An 18,769-nucleotide genomic window follows, 5' to 3' on the forward strand; every position below is an offset into this window, starting at 1 on the left:
TACTTGGAGTTTTCTATCCAATGCCCTTGCGGGGTAGGATTGCATCAACTTCAACATCAACATCGATGACTTTTTCCATGCTAACCCTTTCCACATCATCTGCATAAGCCACACTGTGTATGGTGGAACCCCCCTACAATATTTTTCCCAATGCCACCAAGTGTGTACAATCATGACGCTGCACATACAATCCCATACTTGGTATGACATCAGCATCATCTTCCCCTTAAGGGTGCACATTGGTTTCAACATTACTTCCCTTTGTGCTGACACAAGCACCTAATTGTTGTATGTCCGGCTCAACTGAGGGTGAGCCCGAGGATCCCTTTTGTGACAACTCTATTTTAATGGCCTCTTTCAATGTCATAGTCATTTTTTCCAAGCTCCTCTTGTTTTCCTCTTCTAGCTAACTCCTCAATTCTTCCCTAATCTCACTCCTCAATTCTTCCCTAATCTGACTACTCATGTTTTCCCTAAGCCTTTCAAGAATTTCATGTAATTGTTATTGACTGATGGATATGGACGAGTTACTGCATGTACGTGATGCCCTTCCATAGTACAGAGTAATAGTCACACCTGACCCCGCTGCACGAACACGACCCCCATGGTCAGGTCTCCCAATGGCAGTGTTTAGTATGTCGTCACGACCACGGGGTACAAAGCTACCCTGCGTAACCTGCTCTTCTAAGGAGTCCTACACAAAGCATGTCATAGACAAACACACAATGTTCGGTCATTGTCATTAATAAATAAATAAATAAATGAAATTCAACAATATTGGTGAACTCACTATTTTATCTACTATTTCCTGTGCCGACTCAGATGTCATATTGTCGTAAGCCTTGGTGCGGGCAACCTTCCACTTAACATGTCTTTTAAATGGAGATGGGGGGTCCTCAATATTTCCTAGATTTTCAGTGAACAGTGCTTCCTCTTCTAGTCTTTTTCTTTTCTCGTCTAACAGTTTCTTCTCAAGTGAATCATATCACTTAGTAACACCTTCATGTAGCACTCAACTAGATACATCCACCGTAAAAACACAGGACCACACAATCGTATTTCCCTGACCAGATGAACAACTAAGTGTACCATTATGTCAAAAAATGGAAGGAGGGAAATACATCTCCATTTGACAAAGGAAAACGACAACCTCATTTTCCAAATCATCCAACTATTTAGGGTCAATGACTTTCACACATATAGCATTAAAAAGGAAACATAAGCGAGTGATTGCAACTCGAACCTTGTCAGGCAACATACTGCAAATTGCCACAGGCAAAAGTTGTTGCATTAACACATGACAATCATGGGATTTCAAGCCAACCAACTTAAGGTCACTCACGGACACAAGGCTCTTAATATTTGAAGAGTATCCTTGTGGGACTTTCAGACTACTCAGACATTGACAAAAACTTCTCTTCTCGGCAGTTGACATTGTGTAGCATGTCGGGGGAAGATATGTTCACGAACCTTTTGAGATAGGATGCAACACCTGTCTATACCCACGTGAACCAAGTCTTGAAGATACTTCAAACCATCCTTTGTCTTGCCTTTGATGTTAAGGAGGGTGCCAATTGAATAATCATAAACATTTTTCTCCACATGCATGACATCTATACAATGCCTAACATGAAGATCGGACCAGTATGGAAGATCAAAGAATATTGACTTTTTTTTCCACATGTTTGCATCAGATGATGGTTTTTTTTTTGGGACTTCCCAAACATGTTTATGACATCCTTTACCCGGTGATAAACTTCATTGCTAGTTAATGGATTCGGTGCAGTTTCATGTTCCTGACTCCCATCAAACGCCTTCTTCAATCGCCGATATGGATGATAATGTTTGAGAAATCTTCGGTGCCTGGTATGTACAACCTTCTTTCCATGTTTAAGTTTCCGGAAACTAGTATTAGTCTCACATATAGGACATGCGTGATGTCCTTTGACACTATATCCACTTAAGTTCGCAAAGGCTGGAAAGTCATTAATGGTACAAAAAACCATTGCATGCAACTTGAAATAGTTTTGTAGATTTCCATCCCAGACATCAACCCCTTCTTGCCACAATTTTTGCAAATCATCAATTAACGGTCTTAGATATACATCAATATCATTACCTGGCTATCTTGGACCAGCTATCATCATACTCAACATTATGTACTTTTGCTTCATGCACAACCAAGGAGGGAGATTATAAATGAACAACAAAACAGGCCAGGAGGTATGGCTAGTGCTTAAGTTTCCAAACGGGTTCATTCTGTCCGAAGCAAGACCAAGCCTTAAATTTCTAGGCTCGGCCCCAAAATCAGGATACAGATGATCAATTTCTTCCATTGTAGACTATCTGCAGGATGTCGTACGCATCCATCTGATTTTCTGGTATCTGCATGCCACGTAAGGTCTTTTGCCTCCTCAGCATTAGCAAACAATCGCTGAAACCTTGGTATTATTGGGAGATACCAACACACCTTCGCTGGACGCCGGTTGGTGGCAATTGGATGAACACTGGAATCCCCATCGTTCAGTCTGTACCATGATACCTCGCACACAAGGCAACAATGCATTTTAGCAAAGTCATCTCTGTACAAAATGCAATCGTTACGGCATGCATGAATTTTTTGGTACTCCATACCCACTGGACATAAAATCTTCTTTGCCTCGTAGTGATTCTTCGGCAACATGTTATCTACAGGAAGAATGTTTTTCAATAACATAAGCAACTCAGTGAAGCTCTTGTCACTCCACCCAAATCGTGCCTTCAAGTTAACCAAAGCTAACACCGCAGACAACCTTGTGAAAGATGTGCACCCCTAATACAAAGGCTTTTTTGAATCAATTTCTATTTTGTCGTTCAAGGGTGCATGTGCCTGTTGAAACCCCTCTTGCCCAAGATCGTGAATCATTTCTTCTATAGGATTTCCAATTTCTGCATTAATCAGCTCAGGTTGTGACATTTCAGGTCTATCGGGCGATTCCCCATGCCATATCCATTTTGTGTAAGTACGAACTATCCCATCACAAATAAGATGAGTTGTTATGTCATTAACTATTTGGCATTTCCCATTTGCACACTTGACACATGGACAAAAATATTTTCCCCACATAGGTTGCGCATTAGTTTGAGCAAACTGCAAAAACTCTTCAACACCATTCTCGTAGTCTTCAGTTATACGTGAGGCGTTCATCCAACTTCGATCCATGTTAGACCTTTTATGTGAAAGTTGAGTATGTTATCTCACATGCATGAAAACCTCACTTTTATTCGTTAAAGGTGTGGCCCTAACCCATTCAGAAAGACCCAGTTTATAGCACATTTCAACGCATCGGTATGCCTGCTTATTTGTTAATTGTGAATAAATTTTGGCAGTATTTTGCCTTTGTCTCCAAGTACACGTAATGAAAGCGATGAAATGTAACCATCCACCACTTTCACGTATGCACCCAGAGAACAAATTGAAATGCAATATACCAAAATTTAGACCAATATAACAAATAAACAGTTAACCCATACGTATGAATGTACTGCAAACAAAGAGTCCTCCCAAACTGTCCAAACGGACAATTCAAGATTCAACACAATGATTAATACAAATTGTCCGTATTAATCAAAGTATTGAATCTCAAACGGGAAACTAAGGTTCACTCGCAATGAACATAACTGCTTATTCATTCAACAATACATTTTTGTTGCTACAAGCAAACAAGTAATATAAATTTTGGAGGCTAGGACTTAGAACAACATACCTGGAAAGATAGTAACAAAATTCAACAACAGAGTTACTTCGCGTATTCAACGACAACCAGATGAAACAATGCGGTAAACACAACAACAATGCTCATTTTGTAGAAAACATTGTAGTAGGGAAGGAAAATATTTATTTAGTAACAATAAAATCATGGTGAAACATCATATATAATCATGTAACATGCTGAATGCTAAAACTCATGCTATTTACACAAGTGGCTGAAAGTAGGGTACAAGTATTGTTTGTTTTAAGAGGCTGAAACTCATCAGTCATACCAGAAAACCACTTTGACAACAACGAATTCCCAAACAAAAAGTCTACCTTAAGGGGTTTTTAAATGGTTCCATTGAGTATAATCAGTTTATTTTTATGTTATCATATACATACATATATATATATATATATATATATATATATATATATATTCTGTGAGATAATACTAGAATAAAAGCAACACTCCCTTGTCCTTATCTAAAGAATTTTAGAAGGTAATCTGTATCAGTAGTTGTAAGCTTCAGTTGTTTATACAGTCAATTTTTAAATGGGTATAAAATTAAATGTGTGTGTGTAATGAAAGTACTAGTGTAGTGTCAGTCATTACCGGGACTTTTAACATAAAAGCTCATAAAAGGGAAAAACATAATGTCACGGGACTGAAACTGTAATTTGTCATGTTCCACCAAATTATTAGTGTAATTCAGTTTTGTTTGTTTCAACATGTCACAACTCACAACACATACAAGCCTCGATTGGTGACATGACATAGCCCCTTGTAAGCTGCACAAAAAAAGGCATATATACACACATACATGACAACTGTCATTCAACAAAAGGAGTAGATAAGGAGCTCTTGTGAACTCTTGTGAGTAGATTGATTCTAAGGAAAATGATTAAAAAGGATGTAGAATTGTTGAAGAATTTGTTTTGTTCAAAACAAAATGACATCATTTGATTCATATAGTTGAACCTGCATAGTGGTAAATGGCTTTGGTTAATGCATCTGAGTATCTGGTTATTTATGCATTGATGAGCTCAACACTGTAGTGGATAAAGTTGGCTTTGAAAATTACCATAGGATCTATTGCTCTTTAAATATGGATTGTGATATTTAGGTTGTAGCCAAGAGTGAGAGCAAGTGCATCTTCTTGAATTTTCCTGTCTGCTTGTGTCCTTGCTTGTTGAGATGCTAATAGCAAATCAGGATAAAAGAAGGAGCAGTCTCTGCAGAACTAATGGATTCATGGTTGTCAAAGTTTTTTACTTCATAATTTCTAGCTGCTTCATTGTTCATCTAAGTTGATGTGCATTCAGTCTATTATTGTTCTGTGTTGTGGAATTTGAGACTTCATACATAATTTTGTGCTTGCTAAATGTGCTGACTATATGGATAGAGGTTCTTTATTGGTCTTAACTACAGGCTATTACTGCTTTATAAAAAGGGGCTTACTTGCTCAAGTATGGAAGGAGAGGGAAGCCCAAGTTTTGTCCCTTCCGGCTTTCCAATGTGAGTTTTGTGCTCCTTTTTCTGTACATATAGATTAATCCTTGCGAAAGTGTATTTCGCTCTTTTCTTCCTATGATATATGTTTGCCATTACTCTGTCCCTGTATTATTTTAAAAGACAAACTTAGAGCCTCAGTCTCTTTTTCCTTTTAGTTTTGTATTTTAATATAGTAGATGGCCTCAGTTGCACCATGTTGTAGATTATTGTGAAACAACTTTCTTCAAAAGTGAAGCTAATAGAGATTGAGTCCTTTCTACACTTTTATTACCAATTTCAATGTTATTTTTTGCCTTGTGTTTTTATGTTTCAAAGTATGCTATCAGGTTCAGGATTCATTTTCACTATGGTGGTTTTAGGAGCTAAGAGAATTGCAGTCTCAGTTGGACCATGCTGCAGATTTTTGTTAAACAACTTTCTTCAAAAGTGAACCTAAGAGACAGTTAGTCCTTTCTACACTCTTATTACCAATCTCAATGTTATTTTCTGCCTTGTGTTTTTATTTTTCAGAGTTTTCTATCAGGTTTAGGATTCATTTTCGCTATGTTGGTCCATGTAGACATGACATGTGAGCAGTCATGTGTACATGGCAAATTCTTCTTATCCTTGTGTTCAATAATTTCCTAACATTTGTGGCCTGTGAGGGGCCTTTCAGAGTGTCACCCTAGTGTTGCACCAGCCCATATAAGTGCAGGCTTGCAACATGTGTATATATATATGAAACAAACTTTTAATTATATGAACAATAATTTCTTAACATTTATTTGTTAACATATAAGTGGAGGCTTGTGTATATTTGGCTGGCTAGTGTATTATAACTTTTATGGTCTTTGGCTGAAATTACACATCCTCCTCTGTCTACCAAATTATTGGTCTGACAAGAGAGGTTGGTGATGAACCCAAAAAACACATTCAAAAGACCTAAACTAAAGTTGATGATAATGGTAAGGGCACAAGAAAGGAAAACAACAGCAACAAAACACTTCAAAACTGATAATGCGGTTCAGTTTGAAAAGGAATAGTATAAGGGATATCAAACTTAATAGGAGCTTAGGGCAATCGATTTATAAGATACACAGTAGTTTCAAAAGCATGATCCCAAAAGGAAAGTGGAAGGGATGCATATGGTTGGCTACGAAGAGAGAAACCAAACTCAACTATGTCATGATGCTTTCTTTCCACCACTTCATTTTGGTGATGTGTGTGTGGACAAGTAAGGCTATGAATCATCCCCAATTTTGACAAAAAGGAAGACAAAAAAATGCTCAAAAGTTGTGTTAAAAAGGGGGTAGACACAAAAGGTATGGCATCAGCAATATAGTAGCCTAAATGAATTATGTACTACAGAGACCCGCAACACACCAAAAACAACTCCACAAGAATTTTCAAGGGAAATAATAGTTGTTGCTAGCAAACAAGTCTTATGACAGAAACAAGTAACGAGACCTATCATGGAATGTATAAAATATCTACCCAACAGGCAAAAAATATAATAGTTGATAACTCAAGCAAAGTCAAATAGTTCAATGTAAAAAACTATTAAGCGTTGACAATTAGCTACCTTCATCCCATGATAAGAGGAGGCACGGATCTGCAAAATTGCCCCTCGCCATTTAATATGCCAAATAGCACTGTTAGTATATCTCCTGCATTCCTATACACTTATTTTGTTTTGTTTTCAAGTTTCCTTCATGGAAATTGTCCTTATTAGACTAAGGTTTTATTGACAGATTTTTCGAAAGAAAAAAAATAATAAGGTAAAATAAATTAAGTTTATTCCATATGTTAAAATAAATTTATGATCTAAACTGTAGATAAATTTTATAAAAGCACTACTAGAAAAAAGGCTTTCTATATCGCTCAATTAATATCGGTTATTGCAAAAGCTGATGTTAACGAAAGCGCGGTGGCATTTTTGTAAATAAATGGAGTTGCTTAATATCGGTTTTAGAAAAACCGATGTTAACTACTTCATGTTAACATCAGTTATTTAAATAACCGATGTTAACATGATGTTAAGATGACTATGTTTACATCGGTTTTGGCAAAAACGATGTTAACTTCATAGAGTTAACATCGGTTCTGCCGGAAAGCGCTTGCTCGACACCTACATTGTCCCACATTGTTTTCAGTACTGCCGGAAACCACTCCCACAGAACCCCCTATCGAAGAAAACTTGAAGCAAACCCTACACTGCTCTTGGAACTGTGGCTCGAAGAAAACCCTACATACACTCCTCCACTAGGTACTAGGGTGGTGAAACAGTTCGTGTTTGTCACTTTTCTGCGAGGTACTAGGGTGCTGAAACACTCGTGGGTGCTCAAAGCTCAAAAATTTCTCCACAAGGTACGTAAGTCAACTTTGTGTTCTTTGTGGGTTGTTGTACCTGTGTGCACGATGGTAGAAGTATGCTAAGTTTGGAAGGAGTGATGTGGTTATTGCACGATGGTAGAAGTATGCTAAGTTTGAGTGGGTGTTCATGTTTTACAGTTTTTTATGCTAAGTTGCTACTTCTATTGATTTGTCTCTGCTTTTTTTGTGTGCATCCCATACCCAGCACAAGGCCACATAAACCCAATGCTCAAGCTACCAAAACTGTTGATTTCAGTTACACTTACATTCTCAATAAACTACCCAAGCTACTCTTCTCACTAATGATGTTGGTCTAGTTCTGTTATGGCTATTGTGTGACGTATACTGCATTCTATTTTTATTTTTTTGCTTTGAATTGAATAATTTTCATAGAATAGAATGACGAATGTTTTGAAATCTCTATTTTTCAACCTTGTTTGACTGATTTTTGAATGATAAAACATGTCTAATTTTATTCCACTGGCACGGGTGATAAGTGCTGAGATATACTTCTTTATTAGGTTGAATTTAAAAAATTCACATCTAAGATTAACTGAAATTTGTATGGATTTAAGGTTTAGAAGGAAATTTGTTTGGAGTTCGTGTTTGCCGTAAACTGCCGAACCTAACAACTCGACTGTCGAAGCACCCTTTTTGAGGTACGTCCTCTGTTTGTAAAGCTACTCATTTTGTCGTTTTATTCCACAACCCTTTACTCTTTTTGTCGTTTTATCCCACAACCCTAGCTGGTCACTGCTTCTATCTCATTTTCTAGTTTTACTTATTCCCTACCCCACAACCCTAGATGGTCACAGAACTAAATAAGCATATATGTAATATGAAGGCATTTAGTACATGAGCTAATCAACGTTTAACTGCAGACTACAATGTTAGTATCAGTTGTAATCATAACTTAATAACTAAAGTTGAGTGATATTCAAACAAGTACAAGATATGCTAATTAATGTACTTATGAATTTTGAGTCTCTGGCTAGTATTCTGACATCATCTCTAAATCATTTTGCATAAATCCTTTTCTTTAGATTTGACATTGAAAGTGAAACTTTTGTTTGCTGGGTTGGACATTTAAATTATTTGATGCAGTCATGTAATTGAGTGTTCTCCTTGTTATTGTTTATTGTTGCCATTGTTCATGTTACTGTTCGAATTGTCCATGTTCTCCTTGTGATTGAGTGTTCTGGAGTGGGGCCTCCATTCTGAGCCTCAAACATAGTTTGGGTTCTTTATAATTAAATATTATTTTTCTTTGTATATTTTTTTAATTTAATACTACTTTCGAACTACCTAATAATATATCGGTGAGAGAACAGAGCTACATAGGATGGTGGGGATTGATCTGAAGCTCTAAAGTCTAATTCAATGCTATATTTCTTAGCATTTGTAGTACTCTCTTATATTTCAGGTTCAACACATTAGCATCTGTACATCTGCATTTGCCAAATTATTGATCGGGTCTCATTATTGATAATTTCGGTTTGTTGTTGCTTTGCATCATATTGGATTCCTTATTATTTTTTTAATGTGAGCAGTTATTGGACTTTGGATTATGTTTACTATCTTAAACCAAAAGTGTTAAGAGTTGAGATTATGCGCCACCCACTTAGATATTTGACCTTATAATATACCATGTTCCTTTATGTTATCAATTTTATGGTATGAATATGGCCTGCAAATAGACCTATTTAATTCAATCCACTAGAAACAGAGACTGGTAGCTAAAACACAAAATAAGATATACCACATAAGTCTCTAACACATAAGCAGATGCTAAACAGTTAAGAACTTTAGTGAAATAAAGTGTACATGGCATGGCATAACTTATAGTTGAAGCCTAAGTGTCCAGATATAGTGAACCAATGTCTCATTGAGATCTAGATCTAGTGTATAACATCTTGCTCCTGAGGAAGCAAATCTGGAAGGAGCTTGTCTAAGTATGGTTCAGTATAACTCTAAAATGAAGTAGGAAGACTATAAAGGTAGAAAATAAATTAATAAGCAAAATAGATGTCAAAACAAAAGTCATAGAACACGAATTTTGCACATAGCCTAACACCTGAATTTGTTCTTCAATTAACCTTCTCACACCCAGATAAAAGTTGTACCACTTATGTAGGCACTGTGATATTAGATACAAAAATCAGTATGTAATCAGCCATTGCAATCATGGATCTCATTGAATCTCATTGGACGTGACCCAATAAACACCAGATGGAGGTACCACAATGGAGGATCTTGGCCAGGCATCAATGGAGTATGAATTCAAAATTTATTATTAGTGATTTGTGGTGTGAGTCTATCATAATCCTAGCCTTCATCCCTATTTCCAAATTAATCAATGAGGGAAAGCCCTGTTTCATGGGTATCTTCCTTATTTTTTTATTCAGATACTCCTTAATTGTTTGGATTATTGATTAGGTGAAATGGACCTATTTTTTTAAAAAAAATCCAAATTAGTAATGAGTCCCTGTTCACTAAGTTCTGATCCTCCAGCTGGGTTTTTCATCCAATCATTAGGTTTTTCGTGAAATCTGCCAAGGTGTCTCGTTGGTTGCTAATTGGTGCTTATGGTTTAGGAATTTAAATGCATACATATCCAAACTTTCCTATTAACTTTTTCATTTCTTTCCAATCGAGTATTATTGATTGCTGGTTCTAGAATTTAATTAAACCTATTGTATGGGTCACTTTGATGCAATTTTAGAATCATCCTACTGAGTTAAATCAAGCTATATTAGGGAGATATCAATCAAAAGTATCATTAAAATGCTTCAAGGTATCTTGTGTGATTTGGCATAAGATTATATTTTCAATTTATTTCCTAGTTAATCCTGTTTCTCATTGAATTCAATTTGTTCAAAATACCTGCCTAATATAGTTTCATGACAGTCTCTCCGTGCCAAAACAGAAAAGGCCATAGTAAATCATGCCACAATGGAGATACAAAAATTGTAACATACTTCAGTGAAAATCTTATACCTGACCAAGATCCTCCGTTGTGGTAAATCATGCCATCCCCATTATTAGAGGGATCAACTCCCACCTAACATTTGATAAGTTGATCCTTGACATGCTATTGAAGACTTTATGATGAAATGATTATTTTAGAGTCTAATAATATTTGCCAACTCCATTCTTTTAATTATAATTTCTGCACAAGGTTTCAGCAACCTTATTCTTCAAAATAGTCTAAGCATCTGAATTGATTTAGTTATCGACTTCTACCATCAAGAACTATCTAAATTCCATAGACCATAGGTATCTACGGCAGTAAAGATTTCCTTTAGCATATTCAACTCAACTGCACTGCACACCTAGACCTCGAACTTTAGATCACTAATTAAGCTGGAAAAAACCCTTACTAATTGATCCATGTGATTGGTGGTTTATGATCACTCAATTAATTTCATCTTAAACTCTATCAAGTAGTAAAGAGTGGACAATTCACAAAAATCACTAAATCAAAAGTAGATTATAGTAACACTGATGGATCTATTTATATTATTCTCCCAATTTGATGATCATCTTGGTGTTTTTATGTTAGATGACATAACAAATGTCTCATTGGACAAAAATCTTAGCAAAATCGATACAAGCACAATCTAGTAAATATATTTTCTATATACTGCAGAAAATCAATTTTAGTAACAACAACAGAAGAATCCTTTGGTGCAAATATTTAAGTTCAAGATTTGGTCAATGAAGAATCCTTTGGTGCTAATATTTACCACTTGTTGCATGGTATAAATGCCATACAAATAGATCCTTAATCTATCTTCTCTTTTATGAAGTGTCTCTCAATATCCAAGTTGATTTCCATAGCTCTTTATTCTGTTTCAGCACTGCTCGTTGCTACCACGTTCTGTGTTTTGGCTTTGGTAACCAAGTTACCCCATACAAGTAAGCAATAACCTGTTATATACATGTACATATGTATATTTGTCTTATCTTTGTTTATCTACTTCTTATAGACATTGTTTTTGCTGCCAATTTCTGCAGCAAAATTTACAATCCAAACCACAAAGGGAAGGTTTCGAATGTGAACAGTTTTGGGATTTGTTAGGAGGAAAATCAGGATACCCCAGTCAAAAGATTCTTAGAGAGCCTGAAAGTGAACCTCAAATTAGGCAAAATGTACATACAAACAAATCATCAATCAAATTGAAACCCATTGATTGAGACCGTACCCGAATAAAATAAACATTAAAAATGCAGTATCTAGGAAGTGATCCAAGGTCGTCTCCCAACGAGCAATGGTCAACCAAACGTTCATAACAGATAGTAATTAAAACAGTAACGAATTGAGGGGTTGTTTGTTTTTGTATATTAAACAATGAGCAAAATTTAATAATAAAATATCATAATTAAAACACGTTGTTTCCCCTTGATTCACAAGCAAGTCTCTTATCCTAGGTTACGAGAATTTATCCTTTATCAATTCAACCATTTAATCCAACCCTAAATTAAATTACTAAGCGAGATTTAACATAAGGTAGTCATTATGTGATTAAGCAACACATACACCAATTAATCATGAACGAAACTAATCATTAAGCATGAACGTAAATTAATCGCAGAGACAATTAATCAAGCACTAAGCATGCATGGATTAATAGCAACAATTATAGAGTAATTGGTGAAGAGGAAAAACTGAGCAGAATTCAATAGTAATAATAAAACCTCAAAGAGAGTTGTGTTTGATCCTCAAGAGAAAATAATGCTGGAGACTTAGCCTTCCATTAATCAGTAGAAAACAAAATTACAGATTGAAGCAAAAAATGAAATTTTATTGCTACGTGAATCGTAAAAACTGAAATTGCAAAACCTAAAATTATTCTTTCTCCTAAAAATGAAAAAGACCCTTAAACTAAAACCTTGGTGCTGTTATATAGGTTCTGATGCAATCCTACCCCGCAATGGCATTGGATAAAAGACTCCAAGTAGATTGGGCCAGAGATCCAAGGGAAGGCCCTAGGATTCTCATGAGCCTTAGGGTAGATTTCGAGCCCATGGGCTAAGTATGAGCCTGCTTATATTTGTAAATATTAGAATAGGTTTTTCCTTTGTTTGGGCCTCGTATTTTGGCCATTCTAGTAGTATAGGGTTTTAGTCTTGTATTTCGAGGCATTTTGAGTAGTTTTTGTAGTAGGGACTTTTTGTATTTTCATGTATTTTGTCATGGGGGTGAGCTTAGCTATTAGACAGGTGTGTGTAGCTAAGCTTTAGCTTCTTTAGGAATCTTCTCAAGGAGGTGAGCTTAGTTATAAGAGGGATGTGTGTAGCTAAGCTCTAGCTTCCCATGGAAGTTTTCTCAAAGAAGCTTCTCAAGGAAGTTTTCTCAAGAAAGCTTCTCAAGGAAGCTACCTTGTCTATAAATAGAAGCATGTGTAACACTTGTTGTAACTTTGATGAATGAGAGTCTTGTGAGACACAACTCAAAGTTCAACTTCTCTCCTTTTTTCTTCCTTCAATTTCATGCTCCCCCCTCTCTCTTTCTCTCCCTCTTTCTTTTCCTCCATTGAAGCATCCTCTCCAAGCTTCTTATCCAAGGCTCATCTTGGTGGTGAAGCTCCTTCTTCCATGGCTTATTCCCTAGTGGATGGCGCCTCCTCTCACCTCTTCTCCTTTGTCTTCTGCTGCATCTCCATGGTGGAAAATCAACATTAAAGGACCTCATTGATGCTCAAAGATCCAGCCTCCATAGAAGCCCCACAAGCAAGCTTCCATCTAGTGGTAATCAGAGCACAAGAGCTTCAAGTAAGTGCTCCTTAAACCTCCATTAATTTTTTTGCTTTACCTTCTCTTCCATTTTTGTTTCTTCATTTTTCTTCATGTATCTCCTCACATGCCTTGTGCTAAATTTTGTTAACATGATTCTTTAGATTTTCCATCGATTAAACTTGCTATAGAAGCTAGATTTGATTTTCTATGGTTCAAATTTCTTGTTCTTGTTCTTGTTCTTGAACCATGAATTGTGTTGAGTTTAGATTCCTTTGAGTTTTGTCTTGTTATTTTTTTGTGGCTGAAACCTAAACCATAAAATTCTTACAAAAATATTAAAGTAGAAGAAAACCTTGAAAATCTAGAGTGACTTGTTCACCTATTGTAGTTTTGTCATAGAAGTCATGTCTAGTCATGAAACTTGTCACATAAGATTTCTTATGTTGTGCTGAATTTTATTTTCTTGTTTCTTTGTCTAACTCATTTGTTCATGGATGTATGAAATTCTTTTAGCCTATTATTTGATTTGAGTCAAATCTTTCATGTTAATTAGTCCTTAACATGTTCATGCAAAATTCTTAGAGTCTTTGATTGTGAACCTTTTCTTGAACTTTTAGGTTTCCTTATGTTTGTGTCTATTGTGAATTTGAGTTTTGGTGATTGAACTGCTGGCTGAAATGTTGATCCTAAGTGAATATTGAACTTCTAAAACTATGATAAACAATCCTAGTGAGTTCAACATACATAGGAAGGTTGAAAGTAAGCCCAATGCAATCAATATACCATGCTTAAAAAAAATCGCTGGTGCTGGCAGCTTGGACATACAAAGTTGTAAAAATTACTGAGAATTGGTTACTTTCAATTTTGAGCTGAAATTTTTACTGAATTTGCTAGACATCTGGAGAAAAGTTACAAAAAAAGAACCAAGTGATTTTGCTAAAAGAAAAAAATAATAAAAATCACACAAGTTGGAAGAAAAATCAGTATCCAGGAAAAAAAAAAGTGAAACACCAAAGAGAGAACAACCACCAAAATTGAGGACCGTTTTGTAATTTTGTAATTTGCAATTTACTTACCTTCATTGCTTTCAAGTTTTGTAACAAAAAGGCCTTTCATTGGAAGTGTGTTGGGAGCCTCCAATAGGTTACCAAACTTCCATTTGTGTGTAATAATTTTAGGCAATTTTTCCTTAGGATAGTGAGTGTTTTGTTGGAAACTTGAATGTGGTCATCCAAACACTTTTAGGATTCGCCTAGTTTACATTTCTTGCTTACTTTCATAGCTTATTTCCTTTACCTTCCATTGTCAAACCGCCTAGATAGCTTTCCTTTTACCAATTAGTTTTTTACCTTATCTTTCACACCTCTTTTAGTGTTTATTTGGGCTAGTTTTAACCATAGTTTCTTTTACCTTTTGTTTTCAAACCTCCAACAAGAAAGAACCACAACTTAGGAACCAACATGAGTCATAATTCAACTAGTGTTAATGGCAAGGGTACTAGTCATAAAGACCCTTTATCTAGAATCTTAGACGAGTTGAGTTGCCTCAAGTTATGGAAAGAAAAACAAAAGAGAAAAGAAAAAGGAAAAAAAAAGAGTGGAAGAAATAAGTCAAGATGAAAGAAAGAAAATAAGAGAGGAAGAAAGAAGAAAAATAATGAAAGAAATGAAAAGAGAAAAACATGCCTCCTATAGTAGTCATAACTCTTGCAAGAGCCTAAGTGAAGAACTTCGTGACTATTATGAAGGAAGGCATATGTCACATCTTAGACCTCACTCCTATAGAAGAGAAAAGGAAAGAAAGCCTCAAGAGGCTAACATTAACCTCTCATACTTCCATGGGAAGGACAATGTAGAGGCTAACTTAGATTGGGAAATAAGGGTAGAGCAACAACTTAAAAAGAAGTCTACTTCAAAATCTTATGGCTCTCACTCTTATCCAAAGAAAGACCAAGGTCAAGGCATCTTAGGGGTTACACCTTCTAAGCCCAAAGATGATAAGGGGAAGACAATAGAAAAACAAGCCCCTAAGGCTAGTATGCAAGAGAAAACTAGCTCTATAAAGTGCTTTAAATGTCTTGGAAGAGGACACATTACTTCTCAATGCCCCACCACAAAAACCATGATTATGAGGGGCCAAGAAATTTATAGTAGCCAAGATGAGGCTACTACTTCACCTTCCTCTAGTGAAAGTGAAGAAACAAAAGGGGGAAAATCTAGTGAAGAAATCTACCCCCAAGAAGAAGGACAACCATTAGTGGTTAAAGAGAAGTGTAAGGAGGTAAGTGTCTCCTCCAAGAGTTTAGCTAAGAAGGAAACTCATTTTACAATAAAGACAAACATTAAAGAAACTTTCCCTCTTAGACAAACTCCACATTTTCTCTTTTGTAAAAAGACACTTGCTAGCATTGCCACACCTCTTGGGCTTGAGTTTATTCCTCAAGTAAAGAAGTTGTTGCATGAGGGTTTGGTTTGCAAGAGCTTAAATCCTTGTGCTTTGTTGGTGCCCAAAATAGGTATTATTAGGCACCAAGTCCCTAAAATAGGTGGTATGATGAATGTTTTGAATGGTGCAACCCTCTTTTGTAAAATCACTCGTGCACCCAACATCTTCATGGTGTGTGTACATAGGGACCCATTAGGTAGGTTTGTTCTTATTTTTAGTTTCAATAAAAACTTAGGTACTCATATGGGACACCTTAGGTTTGTCATACTTTTTGGTTGGAATAATCAATATGAAAACACACAAAAAGGTATATTTAATTGCATTACTTTCTTAATTTTTCAAATGGTGATCAAGGGGTTCCCATGAACCCTAAGAGAATAAAGGTCATTCCTGAGATTGTAGAAGCAAAGCTTCATGATGAATCAAGAGTGATTCAAAGGTGTTTTGATGATAACAAAGATGATAACAAAAGATGATGACAAAGGTGATGACAAAAAGCTCAAAGGTCAATCAAAGAATGAGTTCAAGATATTCAAGATAGAATCAAGAACACTTCAAGATTCAAATCAAGAATCAAGATTCAAGAGATCAAGATTTCAAGAATCAATATTCAAGAGATCAAGATTCAAGAATCAAGAGAAGGCTTAATCAAGATAAGTATGAAAAGGTTTTTCTCAAAAATTGAGTAGCACATGGATTTTTCTCAAAACATGTTTACCAAAGAGTTTTTACTCTCGGGTAATCGATTACCAGACTGTTGTAATCGATTACCCATAGCAAAATGGATTTGAAAAAGTTTTCAAATTGAATTTACAACGTTCCAATTAATTTCAAAAAGTTGTAATCGATTACAATGTTGTGGTAATCGATTACCAGTGCCTTTGAATGTTGAAATTCAAATTCAAATGTGAAGAGTCACATCCTTTCACATAAAAGCTTTGTGTAATCGATTACACTGATTTGGTAATCGATTACCAGTGATTGTTTCTGAATAAAATAAAAAGATGTAACTCTTCAAATAGTTTTTGACTTTTTCAAATTGGGTTTTAAGTTTTTCTAAAAGTCATAACTCTTCTAATGGTTGTCTTGACCAGACATAAAGAGTCTATAAAAGCAAGGCTTTGTTTTGCATTTCAAGCATCTTGAATACTTTTCCAATCAATCTCTTATAATCCTTTACAAGCCTTGAATCTCTTTGAACTTCTTCTTCTTCTTTGTACCAAAAGCTTTCCAGAGTTTTCTAGTTTTCTAAACCTTGAAAACTTGTGCTATTCTTTTTTTCATCTCTTCTCCCTTTGCCAAAAAGAATTCGCCAAGGACTAACCGCCTGAATTCTTTTTGTGTCTCTCTTCTCCCTTTTCCAAAAGAACAAAGGACTAACCGCCTGAATTCTTTTGTGTCTCCCTTCACCCTTGTCAAAGAATTCAAAACGACACAGTCTGAGAATTCTTTTGATTATTCCCATTCCCTTATACAAAAGTGTTCAAAGGACTAACCACCTGATAATTCTTTTGTATCCCCATTCACAAAGTATCAAAGGTTTAACAGCCTGAGATCTTTGTCTTAACACATTGGAGGGTACATCCTTTGTGGTACAAGTAGAGGGTACATCTACTTGGGTTTGACTGAGAACAAGAGAGGGTACATCTCTTGTGGATCAGTTCTAGTAGAGGGTACATCCACTAGGTTCAAAGAGAATAAGGGAGGGTACATCCCTTATGGATCTTTGCTTGTAAAAGGAGTTTTACAAGGTTGAAAGAAATCTCAAGGACCGCAGGTCGCTTGGGGACTGGATGTAGGCACGGGTTGTTGTCGAACCAGTATAAAAACTCTTGTGTGTTTGTCTCCTTCTTCCCTACTCTTTTAATTTCCGCTATGCATTTTAATTTCCGCTTTTACTTTTCGTTAAGTTTTCTCTTCTACTCCTTATTCTCTTAACAACATAAGTAAAAGCCTTAGAAGAGTAAATTTTTAATTAGTAAAGGTTTAGGAATAATTAATTCAACCCTCCTTCTTAATTATTCTGAGGCCACTCGATCCAACATGGGACACCTTAGGTTTGTCATACTTTTTGGTTGGAATAATCAATATGAAAACATAAAAAAAAGGTATATTTTATTGCATTACTTTCTTAATTTTTCAAATAGTGATCAAGGGGTTCCCATGAACCCTAAGAGAATAAAGGTCATTCCTGAGTGGCCCACTCCACCAAGTATAAGAAAAATTTGGGGCTTCCAAGACTTAAAAAACTTTTACAAAAGGTTTGTCCCATATTTTTCTATACTTGTAGCAACACTCATTGAGTTTGGGAGGAACCATGTTCCTTCATGGGAAGATGCCCAGGAAATGGGTTTTCAGACCTTACCTTACTTCAACATACCAAACACCACTAGTACATATGTTTTTTTTTTCTTTTTACAGGTGTCGAGGGAAGGAGCCCAGAGTATGAAGAACCTTGGGATTTGAGGTCAAATCCTTTCCAAGGTGGAGGGAATGATGCAATCCTACCCCGTAAGGACATTGGATAAAAGACTCCAAGTAGATTGGGCCAGAGATCCAAGGGAAGGCCCTAGGGTTCCAATGAGCCTTAGGGTACATTTCGAGCCCATGGGCTAAGTATGAGCCCGCTTATCTTTGTAAATATTAGAATAGGTTTTTCCTTCATTTGGGCCTTGTATTTTGGCCATTCTAGTAGTATAGGGTCTTAGCTTTGTATTTTGACGCATTTTGAGTAGTCTTTGTAGTAGGGACTTTTTTTTATTTTCATGTATTTTGTCATGGGGGTGAGCTTAGCTATTAGACAGGTGTGTGTAGCTAAGCTCTAGCTTCTTTAGGAATCTTCTCAAGGAAACTTCTCAAGGAGGTGAGCTTAGTTATGAGAGGGGTGTGTGTAGCTAAGCTCCAACTTCCCAATGAAGTTTTCTCAAAGAAGCTTCTCAAGGAAGTTTTCTCAAGAAAGCTTCTCAAGGAAGCTACCTAGTCTA

General features: G+C 36.0%; 1 protein-coding gene across 1 annotated transcript; it reads right to left on the bottom strand.

Annotated features, from left to right (window-relative positions):
• Window positions 1–502: 502 nt before the first annotated feature.
• Window positions 503–3,202, bottom strand: LOC114375713. The gene is made up of 4 exons (XM_028333566.1): window positions 2,870–3,202; window positions 2,317–2,758; window positions 1,746–1,975; window positions 503–694 (listed from the first exon to the last, which is right to left on the bottom strand). Exons 1-4 carry the CDS (start codon window positions 3,200–3,202, stop codon window positions 503–505), a joined length of 1,197 nt encoding a protein of 398 aa, XP_028189367.1.
• Between the last annotated feature and the right edge of the window lie 15,567 nt (window positions 3,203–18,769).

The sequence above is a fragment of the Glycine soja genome, chromosome 2 (assembly GCF_004193775.1).
Source record: "Glycine soja cultivar W05 chromosome 2, ASM419377v2, whole genome shotgun sequence".
NCBI lineage: Eukaryota > Viridiplantae > Streptophyta > Magnoliopsida > Fabales > Fabaceae > Glycine > Glycine soja.